The sequence below is a fragment of the Triticum aestivum genome, chromosome 7A (genome assembly GCF_018294505.1).
Source record: "Triticum aestivum cultivar Chinese Spring chromosome 7A, IWGSC CS RefSeq v2.1, whole genome shotgun sequence".
Classification (NCBI taxonomy): Eukaryota; Viridiplantae; Streptophyta; class Magnoliopsida; order Poales; family Poaceae; genus Triticum; species Triticum aestivum.
In genome coordinates this window covers 583,559,454-583,575,443 of record NC_057812.1, presented here as the reverse complement: position 1 = coordinate 583,575,443, position 15,990 = coordinate 583,559,454, and the positions used below count along the sequence as shown (strand labels likewise).

The window sequence follows — 15,990 nt, the reverse complement described above, 5'->3', positions numbered from 1 at the left end:
TAATTTTCATACTAAAAATAAACTAGTTATATTAATTCAACTAGTTCAAATCTCATATATATACCTAATTAATATTTAGCTAATTCATCTAAAATTGACATTAATATTTAACATCTTTTCCATATAATTCATCTAGCTAACATTAACATTCTAACATTATTATCTACGTAATTTATCTAATATTAATCTAAACAACAGAAAATAGAAAATAAGTAAAAACAATGTGTGTGTATGGGTGTGTGTGTGTATGTGTGTGTGTACGTATGTGCGTGTGTACGAGCAGGGGGCGGCGGCGTACGGACGGCGGTGGACGATGCGATGGGGACGGGCGGCGGGGGCGACGACGGTGACGGCGACGATGGGTGGCGGGGGCGACGGCAGTGACGGCGACGACGGGTGGCGGGGGCGGCGGCGGTGACAGGTGGCGGGGGCGACGGCGGTGACGGTGACGACGGGCAGCGGGGGCGGCGAGGGCGGCGCGCGATGGGCGACGGGCGCGGCGAAGAAGTTGCATCGAGAAGAAGTGGTCGATGAAACTGAATTTTTCGTAAGTGCCATATATATAGGAGGGGTCTTTAGTACCGGTTGGAGCCACCAACCGGTACTAAAGGCCAATTTTCTCCAGGCCAAGGGGCGGGAAACGGCCCCTTTAGTACCGGTTCGTGCCACGAACCGGTACTAAAGGCCCAATCATTAGTACCGGTTCGTCCGAAACCCTGATACTCTGAAAGAGTTTGTCCAGTTTGTACATGAAGTGCGTCCAGTTTTTGCCGTGACCCTCTTTACTCTTTCGCACATGCTATGCGGGTGAAATGATGATACCATGCCAATTTTCAACATTTTCAGAGTTCATTTTGTAGTGATTTTCAATTTCACGGTCATTTAGCTCTCTAAACAATTAGGTAAATGACCGAAAAACAACAAATGATGTCAGAACATGTTGGAAATTGATGACGTCGCTTTAAATGCTACATACTGAACACAAAAGAACTCCGGAGTTCAAATAAGTTTAAAAAACATTGAAGTGCCCGTGTAACAGATGAGTTCTCGTCCGAAACCCTGATACTCCGAAAGAGTTTGTCCAGTTTGTACATGAAGTGCGTCCAGTTTTTGCCGTGACCCTCTCTACTCTTTCGCACATGCTATGCGGGTGAAATGATGATATCATGCCATTTTTTCAACATTTTCAGAGTTCATTTTGTAGTGATTTTCAATTTCACAGTCATTTATCTCTCTAAACAATTAGGTAAATGGCCGAAAAACAACAAATGATGTCAGAACATTTTGGAAATTGATGACGTCGCTTTGAATGCTGCATACAGAACACAAAAGAAGTCCGAAGTTCAAATAAGTTATTAAAAATAAAAAAGAGGTGCAATGCTGGTTAATTTGCTTGAAGTCTTTCGGAATAGTGTAGACTGCACTGCACATAGCCCAGTGCAATGTATGCTATTCCGAAAGGCTTGAAGCTAATCAACGTGCAGGTGAGCATTGCGCCTCTTCGTCATTGTCTCTGCACTCACGGCTTATAAACCGCTCATACTGCCTCTCTCTTGGCGAGTGGGACTAAAAATCAACTTACTAAGAAACTCTAGTACCAGTTCATACCATAAACCGGTACTTAAGGTCTTCGTGGGGGCCCCAGCCTGACCACAGCCGCACTGGACTCATTAGTACCGGTTCGTGGCATGAACCGGTTGAAGGAAATATGCCCTAGAGGCAATAATAAAGTTATTATTTATTTCCTTATATCATGATAAAGGTTTATTATTCATGCTAGAATTGTATTAACCGGAAACATAATACATGTGTGAATACATAGACAAACAGAGTGTCACTAGTATGCCTCTACTTGACTAGCTCGTTAATCAAAGATGGTTGTGTTTCCTAACCATGGACAAAGAGTTGTCATTTGATTAAATGGGATCACATCATTAGTTGAATGATCTGATTGACATGACCCATTCCATTAGCTTAGCACCCGATCGTTTAGTATGTTGCTATTGCTTTCTTCATGACTTATACATGTTCCTATGACTATGAGATTATGTAACTCCCGTGTGCCGGAGGAACACTTTGTGTGCTACCAAACGTCACAACATAACTGGGTGATTATAAAGGTGCTCTATAGGTGTCTCCAAAGGTACATGTTGGGTTGACGTATTTCGAGATTAGGATTTGTCACTCCGATCGTCGGAAATGTATCTCTGGGCCCTCTCGGTAATGCACATCACTTAAGCCTTGCAAGCAATGCAACTAATGAGTTAGTTGCGAGATGATGTATTACGGAACGAGTAAAAAGACTTGCTGGTAACGAGATTGAACTAGTTATTGGATACCGACGATCGAATCTCAGGCAAGTAACATACCGATGACAAAGGGAACAACGTATGTTGTTATGCGGTCTGACCGATAAAGATCTTCGTAGAATATGTAGGAGCCAATATGGGCATCCAGGTCCCGCTATTGGTTATTGACCGGAGACGTGTCTCGGTCATGTCTACATTGTTCTCGAACCGTAGGGTCCGCACGCTTAAGGTTTCGATGACAGTTATATTATGAGTTTATAAGTTTTGATGTACCGAAGGAGTTTAGAGTCCTGGATGAGATGGGGGACATGACGAGGAGTCTCGAAATGGTCGAGACGTAAAGATCGATATATTGGACGACTATATTCGGACATCGGAAAGGTTCCGAGTGATTCGGGTATTTTTCGGAGTACCGGAGAGTTATGGGAATTTGCCGGGAGAAGTATTGGGCCTTATTGGGCCATACGGGAAAGAGAGAGGGGCTGCCTCGGGCAGGCCGCGCCCCCCCCCCCCCAAGGCCTAGTCCAAATTGGACTAGGGGGAGGGGCTGCGCCCCTTCCTTGTTTCCTACTCCTACTACATGGAAGGACTCCTAGTTGGACTAGGAAAGGGGGAATCCTACTCCCGGTGGGAGTAGGACTCCCCTAGGGCGCGCCATAGAGAGGGCCGGCCCTCCACTCCTTTATATACGGGGGCAGGGGGCACCCCATAGACACACAAGTTGATCCTCGTGATCGTTCCTTAGCCGTGTGCGGCGCCCCCTGCCACCATATTCCACCTCAGTCATATCATTGTAGTGCTTAGGCGAAGCCCTGCGCCGGTAGAACATCATCGTCGTCACCACGCCGTCGTGCTGACGGAACTCTTCCTCGAAGCTTTGCTGGATCGGAGCCCGGGGAACGTCATCGAGCTGAACGTGTGCCAAGAACTCGGAGGTGCCGGAGTAACGGTGCTTGGATCGGTCGGATCGGGAAGACGTACGACTACTTCCTCTACGTTGCATCAACGCTTCCGCTTCGGTCTACGAGGGTACGTAGACAATACTCTCCCCTCTCATTGCTGTGCATCACCATGATCTTGCGTGTGCGTAGGAAATTTTTTGAAATTACTACGTTCCCCAACAGTGGTATCCGAGCCTAGGTTTTATGGTTTGATGTTATATGCACGAGTAGAACACAAGTGAGTTGTGGGCGATATAAGTCATACTGCCTACCAGCATGTCATACTTTGGTTCGGCGGTATTGTTGGACGACACGACCCGGACCGACATTACGCGTACGCTTACGCGAGACCGGTTCTCTCGACGTGCTTTGCACATAGGTGGCTTGCGGGCGACAGTCTCTCCAACTTTAGTTGAACCAAGTGTGGCTATGCCCGGTCCTTGCAAAGGTTAAAACGGAGTCAAATTGACAAACTATCGTTGTGGTTTTGATGCGTAGGTAAGATTGGTTCTTGCTTAAGCCCGTAGCAGCCACGTAAAACTTGCAACAACAAAGTAGAGGATGTCTAACTTGTTTTTGCAGGGCATGTTGTGATGTGATATGGTCAAGACATGATGCTAAATTTTATTGTATGAGATGATCATGTTTTGTAACCGAGTTATCGGCAACTGGCAGGAGCCATATGGTTGTCGCTTTATTGTATGCAATGCAATCGCGATGTAATACTTTACTTTATCACTAAGCGGTAGCGATAGTCGTGGAAGCATAAGATTGGCGAGACAACGACGATGCTACGATGGAGATCAAGGTGTCGAGCCGGTGACGATGGTGATCACGACGGTGCTTCGGAGATGGAGATCACAAGCACAAGATGATGATGGCCATATCATATCACTTATATTGATTGCATGTGATGTTTATCTTTTATGCATCTTATCTTGCTTTGATTGACGGTAGCATTATAAGATGATCTCTCACTAAATTATCAAGAAGTGTTCTTCCTGAGTATGCACCGTTGCCAAAGTTCGTCGTGCCCAGACACCACATGATGATCGGGTGTGATAAGCTCTACGTCCATCTACAACGGGTGCAAGCCAGTTTTGCACACGCAGAATACTCGGGTTATACTTGACGAGCCTAGCATATGTAGATATGGCCTCGGAACACGGAGACCGAAAGGTCGAGCGTGAATCATATAGTAGATATGATCAACATAATGATGTTCACCATTGAAGACTAATCCATTTCACGTGATGATCGGTTATGGTTTAGTTGATTTGGATCACGTGATCACTTAGAAGATTAGAGGGATTTCTATCTAAGTGGGAGTTCTTAAGTAATATGATTAATTGAACTTTAATTTATCATGAACTTAGTCCTGGTAGTATTAGCATATCTATGTTGTAGATCAATAGCTCGCGTTGTTGCTTTCATATGTTTTGATATGTTCCTAGAGAAAATTGTGTTGAAAGATCTTAGTAGAAATGATGCGGATTGGATCTATGATCTGAGGTTTATCCTCATTTGCTGCACAGAAGAATTATGTCCTTGATGCACCGCTAGGTGACAGACCTATTGCAGGAGCAGATGAAGACGTTATGAACGTTTGGCTAGCTCAATATGATGACTACTTGATAGTTTAGTGCACCATGTTTAACGGCTTAGAATCGGGACTTCAGAGATGTTTTGAACGTCATGGACCATATGAGATGTTCCAGGAGTTGAAGTTCATTTCAAGCAAATACCAGAGTTGAGAGATATGAAGTCTCCAACAAGTTCTATAGCTAAAAGATGGAGGAGAATCGCTCAACTAGTGATCATGTGCCCAGATTTTCTGAGTACTACAATCGCTTGAATCAAGTGGGAGTTAATCTTCCAGATAAGATAGTGATTGACAGAATTCTCTAGTCACCATCACCAAGTTAGTAGAACTCCGTGATGAACTATGATATGCAAGGGATAACGGAAACGATTCCCAAACTCTTCGTAATGCGAAAATTGACGAAGGTAGAAATCGAGAAAAACATCAAGTGTTGATAGTAGACAAGACCACTAGTTTCAAGAAAAGGGCAGAGGGAAGAAGGGGAACTTCAAGAAGAACATCAAGCAAGTTGCTGCTCAAGTGAAGAAGCCCAAGTCTAGTCCTAAGCCTGAGACTAAGTGTTTCTACTGCAAAGGGACTGGTCACTGGAAGCGGAACTACCCCAAGTAATTGGCAGATAAGAAGGATGGCAAAGTAAACATAAGTATATTTGATATACATGTTATTGATGTGTACTTTACTAGTGTTTATAGCAACCCCTCAGTATTTGATACTAGTTCAGTTGCTAAGATTAGTAACTCGAAACGGGAGTTGCAGAATAAACAGAGACTAGTTAAGGGTGAAGTGACGATGTGTGTTGGAAGTAGTTCCAAGATTGATATGATCATCATCACGCACTCCCTATACTTTCGGGATTAGTGTTGAAACTGAATAAGTGTTATTTGGTGTTTGCGTTGAGCATGAATATGATTTGATCATGTTTATTGTAATACGATTATTCATTTAAGTAAGAGAATAAATTGTTGTTCTGTTTACATGAATAAAACCTTATATGGTTACACACCCAATGAAAATAGTTCGTTGGATCTCGATCGTAGTAATACACATAATCATAATATTGAAACCAAAAGATGCAAAATTAATAATGATAGTGCAACTTATTTGTGGCACTGCCGTTTAGGTCATATTGGTGTAAAGCGCATGAAGAAACTCCATGCTGATGGGCTTTTGGAATCATTTGATTATGAATCAGTTGATGCTTGCGAACCATGCCTCAGGAGCAAGATGACTAAAACTCTGTTCTTCAGAACAATGGAGCGAGCAACAGATTTGTTGGAAATCATACATACTAATGTATGTGGTCCGATGAATATTGAGGCTCGCGACAGGTAACGTTATTTTCTAATCTTCACAGATGATTTGAGCAGATATGAGTATATCTACTTGATGAAACATAAGTCTGAAACATTTGAAAAGTTCAAAGAATTTCAGAGTGAAGTGGAAAATCATCGTGACAAGAAAATAAAGTTTCTACGATCTGATCGCGGAGACAAATATTTGAGTTACGAGTTTGGTCTTCAATTAAAACAATGTGGAATAGTTTCACAAATTCATGCCACATGGAACACCACAGCATAATGGTGTGTCCGAATGTCATAACCGTACTTTATTGGATATAGTGCAATCTATGATGTCTCTTACCGATCTACCACTATCGTTTTGGGGTTATGCATTAGAGACAGCTGCATTCACATTAAATAGGGCACCATCTAAATCCGTTGAGACGACACCGTGTGAACTATGGTTTGGCAAGAAACCTAAGCTGTCGTTTCTTAAAGTTTGGAGTTGCGATGCTTATGTGAAAAAGTTTCATCTCGATAAGCTCAAACTCAAATCGGAGAAATATGTCTTCATAGGATACCCAAAGGAGACAGTTGGGTACACCTTCTATCACAGATCCGAAGGCAAGATATTCGTTGCTAAGAATGGATCCTTTCTAGAGAAGGATTTTCTCTCGAAAGAAGTGAGTGGGAGGAAAGTAGAACTTGATGAGGTAACTATACCTGCTCCCTTGTTGGAAAGTAGTACATCACAGAAACCAGTTTCTGTGACACCTACACCAATTAGTGAGGAAGCTAATGATGATGATCATGTAACTTCAGATCAAGTTACTACCAAATCTCGTAGGTAAACCAGAGTGAGATCCGCACCAGAGTGGTACGGTAATCCTGTTCTGGAGGTCATGTTACTTGACCATGACGAACCTACGAACTATGAGGAAGCGATGATGAGCCCAGATTCCGCGAAATGGTTTGAGGCCATGAAATCTGAGATATGATCCATGTATGAGAACAAAGTATGGACTTTGATGGATTTGCCCGATGATCGGCAAGCCATAGAAAATAAATGGATCTTCAAGAGGAAGACAGACGCTGATAGTAGTGTTACTATCTACAAAGCTAGAATTGTCGCAAAAGGTTTTCGACAAGTTCAAGGTGTTGACTACGATGAGAGTTTCTCACTCATATCTATGCTTAAGTCTGTCCGAATCATGTTAGCAATTGCCGCATTTTATGAAATCCGGCAAATGGATAAACAAAACTGCATTCCTTAATGGATTTATTAAAGAAGAGTTGTATATGATGCGACTAGAAGGTTTGTCGATCCTAAAGGTGTTAACAAAATATGCAAGCTCCAGCGATCCATCTATGGACTGGTGCAAGCATCTCGGAGTCGGAATATACATTTTGATAAGTTGATCAAAGGATATAGTTTTATACAGACTTGTGGTGAAGTCTGTATTTACAAGAAAGTGAGTGGGAGCACTACAGCATTTCTGATAAGTATATGTGAATGACATATTGTTGATCGGAAATAATGTAGAATTATTCTGCAAAGCATAAAGGAGTGTTTGAAAGGAGTTTTTTTTCAAAGAAAGACCTCAAAGAAGCTGCTTACATATTGAGCATCAAGATCTATAGAGATAGATCAAGACGCTTGATAAGTTTTTTCAATAAATACATACCTTGACAAGATTTTGAAGTAGTTCAAAATGGAACAGTCAAAGAAAGAGTTTCTTGCCTATGTTACAAGGTGTGAAATTGAGTAAGACTCAAAGCCCGACCACGGTAGAAGATAGAAAGAGAATGAATGTCATTCCCTATGCCTTGGTCATAGGTTCTATAAAGTATGCCATGCTGTGTACCAGATCTATTGTATACCCTACCACTGAGTTTGGCAAGGGAGTACAATAGTGATCTAGGAGTAGATCAATGGACAGCGGTCAAAATTATCCTTACTGGAATAAGGATATGTTTCTCGATTACGGAGGTGACAAAAGGTTCGTCGTAAAGGGTTACGTCGATGCAAGTTTTGACACTAATCCAGATGACTCTAAGTCTCAATCTAGATACATATTAAAAGTGGGAGCAATTAGCTAAAGTAGCTCCATGCAGAGCATTGTTGACATAGAAATTTGCAAAATACATGCGGATCTGAATATGGCAGACCCGTTGACTAAACTTCTCTCACAAGCAAAACATGATCACTTTTTGGGTCTTAATCACATAGCGATGTGAACTAGATTATTGAATCTAGTAAACCCTTTGGGTGTTAGTCACATGGAGATGTGAACCAATCACATAAAGATGTGAACTATTGATGTTAAATCACATGGCGATGTGATCTAGATTATTGACTCTAGTGCAAGTGGGAGACTGAAGGAAATATGCCCTAGAGGCAATAATAAAGTTATTATTTATTTCCTTATATCATGATAAAGGTTTATAATTCATGCTAGAATTGTATTAACCAGAAACATAATACATGTGTGAATACATAGACAAACAGAGTGTCACTAGTATGCCTCTACTTGACTAGCTCGTTAATCAAAGATGGTTGTGTTTCCTAACCATGGACAAAGAGTTGTCATTTGATTAAACGGGATCACATCATTAGTTGAATGATCTGATTGACATGACCCATTCCATTAGCTTAGCACCCGATCGTTTAGTATGTTGCTATTGCTTTCTTCATGACTTATACATGTTCCTATGACTATGAGATTATGTAACTCCCGTGTGCCGGAGGAACACTTTGTGTGCTACCAAACGTCACAACATAACTGGGTGATTATAAAGGTGCTCTACAGGTGTCTCCAAAGGTACATGTTGGGTTGACGTATTTTGAGATTAGGATTTGTCACTCCGATCGTCGGAAAGGTATCTCTGGGCCCTCCCGGTAATGCACATCACTTAAGCCTTGCAAGCAATGCAACTAATGAGTTAGTTGCAAGATGATGTATTACGGAACGAGTAAAGAGACTTGCCGGTAACGAGATTGAACTAGATATTGGATACCGACGATCGAATCTCGGGCAAGTAACATACCGATGACAAAGGGAACAACGTATGTTGTTATGCGGTCTGACCGATAAAGATCTTCGTAGAATATGTAGGAGCCAATATGGGCATCCAGGTCCCGCTATTGGTTATTGACCGGAGACGTGTCTCGGTCATGTCTACATTGTTCTCGAACCGTAGTGTCCGCACGCTTAAGGTTTCGATGACAGTTATATTATGAGTTTATGAGTTTTGATGTACCGAAGGAGTTCGGAGTCCCGGATGAGATCGGGGACATGACGAGGAGTCTCGAAATGGTCGAGACGTAAATATCGATATATTGGACGACTATATTCGGACATCGGAAAGGTTCCGAGTGATTCGGGTATTTTTCGGAGTACCGGAGAGTTACGGGAATTCGCCGGGAGAAGTACTGGGCCTTATTGGGCCATACGGGAAAGAGAGAGGGGCTGCCTCGGGCAGGCCGCGCGCCCCCCCCCCCCCCCAAGGCCTAGTCCGAATTGGACTAGGGGGAGGGGCTGCGCCCCTTCCTTGTTTCCTACTCCTACTACATGGAAGGACTCCTAGTTGGACTAGGAAAGGGGGAATCCTACTCCCGGTGGGAGTAGGACTCCCCTAGGGCGCGCCATAGAGAGGGCCGGCCCTCCCCTCCTCCACTCCTTTATATACGGGGGCAGGGGGCACCCCATAGACACACAAGTTGATCCTCGTGATCGTTCCTTAGCCGTGTGCGGCGCCCCCTGCCACCATATTCCACCTCGGTCATATCGTTGCAGTGCTTAGGCGAAGCCCTGCGCTGGTAGAACATCATCATCGTCACCATGCCGTCGTGCTGACGGAACTCTTCCTCGAAGCTTTGCTAGATTGGAGCCCGGGGAACGTCATCGAGCTGAACGTGTGCCAAGATCTCGGAGGTGCCGGAGTAACGGTGCTTGGATCGGTCGGATCGGGAAGACGTACGACTACTTCCTCTACGTTGCGTCAACGCTTCCGCTTCGGTCTACGAGGGTACGTAGACAACACTCTCCCCTCTCGTTGCTGTGCATCACCATGATCTTGCGTGTGCGTAGAATTTTTTTTGAAATTACTACGTTCCCCAACACCGGTACTAAAGGTTGCCCACGAACCGGTACTAATGATGTCCGCCCGCCTAGCCATTGGAACCGGCACTAATGGTCATATTAGTGCCGGCTCAAATTCAAACCAGCACTAATGTGCTTCACATTTGCCCCTTTTTCTACTAGTGAATCATGCATGAAAAAAAACATAACATTCAATCATGCAAGGGCAAATGTTTCGCATTCGATTATTTTGTTTATATTCAATAAATATTTTACAAATATACATAATAAAATATAATAAGTCATATGTATGTCTAATTTTGGATATTATCAACCCAAATTTTCATCAACTAATACCAGCAGCAGCAATCATGCTATTCTCTAGTTTATTTTGTTTCTCAACCCATAATTCCTATAAAATTTCTTAAGGATTCCCGCCGCAACACGCGAGGTGTCTTCTAGTTTTCTTAGTAAGAATGCATTAACAAGTTGATCGTGTAACGTTTACATCAAGGAGAAGGAAAACTAAGAAGAAGCAAGAAGCTTGGAATCGGCTAGAGCACCGACCACACATTTTTTTTACAATACATAATTTCTACCTACGGTATATATGCAAGGACAAAGGCAGGGCCAGTTGCACATGATTCTCTGCCTTTTCTTACATAATATATGCATATGCTTCCCAATTTCAAAAGAATTAACACATTTAGAGGTTGCTAGGTTAACCTATGTAAACTTATAAAGCCTTGACCATCATTTCGTTATCATTTCCAGACGGATTGTTCCTTTCCCATGGCATTTCTTCATTTTGGATGCGAAGGCTGAATCAATAGCTAACCCTTGGATCTGTTCGATCAAGTTTGTATCTAGGGGCAGGAACATAGTCTTTTGTGCCTTTTCCTGCATCAAATTCAATGCATGTTTTTTTTTTGCGAAGACAAAATCAATACATGTATGATAAATTGATAATGCAATATACTTGGAATTTGTCATGGAGTAACTACGTAGAGAATACAACATAATTAATATGACCTTCCTTTTGGAGGCGCACATGACCCCACAAGCTCTCAAAAGGTTCCTCCATTTGTCCTAAAACATGAAACACCATGTTATATGAATCAATATATTTTTAGTCAACTTTGGCATTCTCCGCCAACAACCTAACAAAAACAATTTGAATGTGTGCCCATAACGTCTACACATACCTTGAGATGTGTTGGGTCTCGAACTGACGATGAGAAGTAGTGACTCTTCACCATGGTCCATTTCCCAGCACCATATGTCTTGACACCCTTAACCAGCTTCTTCACTTCTTCATGTGTCCAATGTTCGTTGTTTTTCCGACGGTGAAAATTCATTCCTCCGCTTCCTGAAGGAAATACCCTCCTCCTGCGAGGACCTCGTGGGCCACGCCTCCAATTTTCCTTTACTATGAGGTCTAGACACCAAATATGTGTATATTAGCTTGATTAGCTTGCGAATATACAAACTGAATCTATTCACATGTGTAACTGGAAACAGATAGGATGGAATATTGACATGGTACCTCCCAGATATTGCTGGCGCCATTGCTCACCTTCGGGCTCTTGTGCAAATTGTTTGATCTCCATGTCATCAACGCCATACATAGAACTAAAATATTCTTCCACCTGTCATGAATAAAAACAAGTACATATACCTTGATTTCTATTTTTAGTGATGGGGATGCAGAATTGCAGATGGTTGGACGGACGATGGGTTTAGTTGGTGCAATGTTCACTACTCTTGGTGCGTCTAGCATAAACATGTGAGAAGGGAACCGGCTGATGAAGAAAGGAAATGTGGGGAGTACCTGACTTGGAAGAAGAACAGTGACAGAAGATGGAGGCCAATCAAGAGGGTCAGCCAAGATGGGCGCCCAAATCTCCACCTCTTCCGCGGGCTCCATTGCGTTCATGGCTCAGTGAGCAGCTGCCAGCCACAGGAGCCCAGGAGCAATCTGCAATAGGACATTAGATGACCACAAAATCAGGAGGTCACTGTAATTAACCCTACTCAGCAACGTACAGATGATTATTGTCACATCAATAATGGTTGGGTTATTGACTATAGGTTAGTTTCCACCTGGCTTTTGTTGGAGGTTTCAGTCAAATCAGAAACACAAAGTACGCGCTTAATGGTTCAGGAACTTTTGGATCCTGCAGGCGAGACGTTCGTGGGTTTCCCAAATTAATTCGCGTTGCAAGTGGCCGTGTGTGTGTGTGTGTATATGCGCAGATATAAAGATGAAGTGACTAGCCACGATTTGTCTTGGAAATTGGAATGATCTCCGTACGTAGACCGGCTTTTCTTTCAATCGATTCCACGTCGCCATCACCTGTACAGATCGTGGTGTCCTTTATTCGCGTCACTGTCGCCATTTATCCGGGCCGTCCTTTTCTTTCTAGCTTAGCTAGGATGATCTGACTTCATTTTTTGAAACAGGACTTTGACCATTGTGTTAGGATTAATTATGTAATAGTACATATACTAGTAGTATTTATGTTTATGATTGATTTCGGTAGTCTGCGAAAAATCGATGGTACTTGTGTAAGACGGTCATGGCATGCACTCTAGTTGTACTGTAACACCTAAAGCTTAAATACTACTCCCTCCATTCCAAATTAGGGCCTCTTTGATTCACAGGATTGTCAAAATGAAGGAATAGGAAAAATGCAGGAATAGGACGCCATATCTTATAGTATCCTATAGGATTTGAAAGAATGTTTGATAGCGCAGAAAAACAAAGGAATTCTACAAAGAGGTTTGAGTGGATGGAAATATTCCTCCAGAATGTAGTACAAATGGATCCTATGAGAAAATTTCTAAGGATGTCAATTCTACGAATCAAACGAGCATCACAGAAAAAATTCCTAAGGGTCCAAATCCTCCAAAAATCCTATGCAATTCCTTTGAATCAATGGAGCCCTTATAGTGCGCCCGCGCTTCCCGAGGTCGAACTTTAACCATAAATTTAACGTACGAGACCGACTGCGGCAGACGAAAAAATTACATAATTAAAAACTTCTTTCGAATACGAATTCACTGATATAATTTTTGCTCCCGCCGCAATCGGTCTTGGTAGTTAAATTCGCGGTCAAAATTGAAGCACGGGGATAGAGGAAACACTACATTGTGGAATGGAGGGAGTAGTACTAAAAATCAAAAGAAGTTTGCCACAATTTATTGTTTTATAGGAGTATAACTAATACCTTCCTTTGTCCCAAAATAAGCGTCTCAACTAGTAAGAAAATTGATGCTACTTGCGTAAGACAGACGGAGGTAGTATTTTATCATTTAAATTTATGATTCAAATTTGACTCAAAATACGAAATAGCGTCACACGAGAAAGACGGGAGAGAAAGTACTTATTCCATAACATAATAAAAAAAACAGATAAAAGATGGACAAATGGACAGCAAGGGAGTGAGCTGAGCTCTGCGTTTCACCTCTCCGTAGGTCGCCGAGACGGCGGCGGGACTCTGTAGCACGTACTACTGCCAAGGAAGCGAAGTACAAGGCGGCGCCTTTGATCGAGCTTGCCGATCGATCCAGCGCCAGCCGGCCCGATCAAGCGGTTGTCCAGCTGTTCAAGCGCTGAGGCAGCAGTCTCTCCCGACGAGCTTCTCCGGCAACCTACGGAGGGGGCGGGGTGAGAAACGGGGAGCTGTCAAAGATCCATAGCCGGTGCAGCAGATATACGCAGGCAATTAGCCTTCAGAACTGATTAATTAGCATGCAATATAGATGTACGCACCGCTGCTCTTTCAGATGGTCGTTGATCGATCCAGCATTGTTGAGCCAACTCCGATCAATCGCCAACCCACGGCTCAGCTCGATCGCACAGAGAAGAAGAAGAGGGCAGGCTGCAGGGGCCGTACGAAGGAGGTAGCCACACGCGGTTGGATGGAGATGAAGAGTGCGTCAGCGGGGTCCCGGGCGGGTGCGTGCCTGTGCCTCTATATGCATGGTGCGCCCAAGCAACTTCCGGGAAGCATCCTCGTGTCCAAATTTGTGTACATGCACAGTGGCTAGCCAGGAGCACTATGTCCGCCCTGAATCAGTTATTACAGGACGACCTTTGTGTGCGTGTGTGTGAAGAACCTTTTCTCTCTCTCTCTCTCTCTCTCTCTCTCTCTCTCTGAATCACTTGGAAAAGTGTGTCTGTGTGTGAGAGAGAGAGACACACACACAAAATCTAATTCTACAATAATATCTCCCACAGTACTAACGAGCGAGCCAACCATGCGGTCCATTCAACATAGAACGGCTGAGAGCATCTACATCCGTCAAATATGAGCCCTCGTATGTCCGCGAAATCAGGCCCGTCCGATCACCCCTCATATTTCCTCCGCCGCAACCATGTATCTCAAATTAACACCCACAAATCCATACAACTCATGCAGACACAAAATAACCAACATACTACGTACATAGATATGAACTACCCTACTAGTATTATTCGTCGTTGGAGATGTAGACGACGTCCGTGCCGGTGGTGCCGAACGGACCGGCCTCCTACTTTTTGGCCGCCTTGTCCATGGCCGCAGAGTGTTCGTCGCGCCCCACGGCCGTGTGATAGAGTAAGTGGCGGTTGGCCTCCACTTCGAACTCCGACCGGATGGACTCGAGGATGGTGATGGGATTTGTTGCAAGAAGAACGAAACTTTCCTACGAGAGACAGAATAAACCCAAGAATCAATCTACTAGATGCTAGCAACGAGTGGGAAAAGATTTACATACCCTTGTAGAACACGTGCGTTTAACGATCTAAAGATCGTGGGTGATGTAGTCGTACTTTCGCCGGATCAATCCGATGTAGCACCCCACGAACGATGCCTCCGAATTGCACAACGTGCAGCTTGATGCCGTCTCATCCTTTGATCCATGAGGCGAGGCAGCAGAGGTGCATGAGATCGATCTCAGCAGCACCACGGCGTGGTGGCAAAAGTATGGTGGAAATCCGACAGAGGTTCGCTAAGAACTGCGCGGATGAGTGGCGTATGGAACGAGAGGGAGGCGGCCAGCAACCGGGGTGTCAGGTCCTGCGGCCAGCCCCTCCCACCTCTATTTATAGGCGTGGGGATGAGGCTTGGCCCCTCCTCCAAGCCTCTAGGGTCTGCGCACCGAAGGTAGAAAGAAATCTCCTCCTTCCTTCACCACCGATGGTGATCCCTCATTTTTAGGGATCTTGATATTATCCCTTCGGGGTTTGATCCTATTCCTTTTAGGGGGAATTTTGGTGCACATGAACCAGAGGTGTGGCATCTTGGTCCACCACCCACGTCCATGTGGGTCCCTCCACATAGGTGGGTCCCACTCCGGAACGTTTTAGAACCTTCCCGGTACAATACCGAAAAATCCAAACTTTTTCGGCAACCCCGAAAATACTTTTCATATATGTTTTCTTTATCTCCGGACCATTCCGAAGCTCCTCATGATGTACATCCAAGACTCCGAATCAAAATTGGACAACACCATCTTATTATCTTATCAAACCCTAGAAACACCGAACGTTAAGTGTGTGACCCTACGGGTTCGAGAATATGTGGACATGATCAAGACACATCTCCGACCAATAACCAATAGTGGAACCATGGATGCCCATAATGGTTCTCACATATTCCATGAAGATATTTCATTGGTTGAACCACGATATCAAGGATTCAGGTAATCCTGTATACAATTCCCTTTATCTGGCAGTATGTTACTTGCCCAAAAATTGATCGTCAGTATCATCATACCTAGTTCAATCTT

The 15,990-nt window shown here is 43.7% G+C and overlaps 1 protein-coding gene across 2 annotated transcripts; it reads right to left on the bottom strand.

Annotated features, from left to right (window-relative positions):
- Positions 1-10,717: 10,717 nt before the first annotated feature.
- LOC123152612 (uncharacterized) lies at positions 10,718-14,151 on the bottom strand. Of its 2 annotated transcripts, none has more exons than XM_044572114.1 (7): positions 13,991-14,151; positions 13,683-13,869; positions 12,047-12,193; positions 11,762-11,864; positions 11,421-11,653; positions 11,248-11,304; positions 10,718-11,115 (listed from the first exon to the last, which is right to left on the bottom strand). In XM_044572114.1, exons 3-7 carry the CDS (start codon positions 12,149-12,151, stop codon positions 10,969-10,971), a joined length of 645 nt encoding a protein of 214 aa, XP_044428049.1. In that variant the 5' UTR covers positions 12,152-12,193; positions 13,683-13,869; positions 13,991-14,151; the 3' UTR covers positions 10,718-10,968. The 2 variants fall into 2 exon arrangements, with proteins under 2 accessions (XP_044428049.1, XP_044428050.1); XM_044572115.1 differs by having other exon boundaries at positions 11,792-11,864.
- Between the last annotated feature and the right edge of the window lie 1,839 nt (positions 14,152-15,990).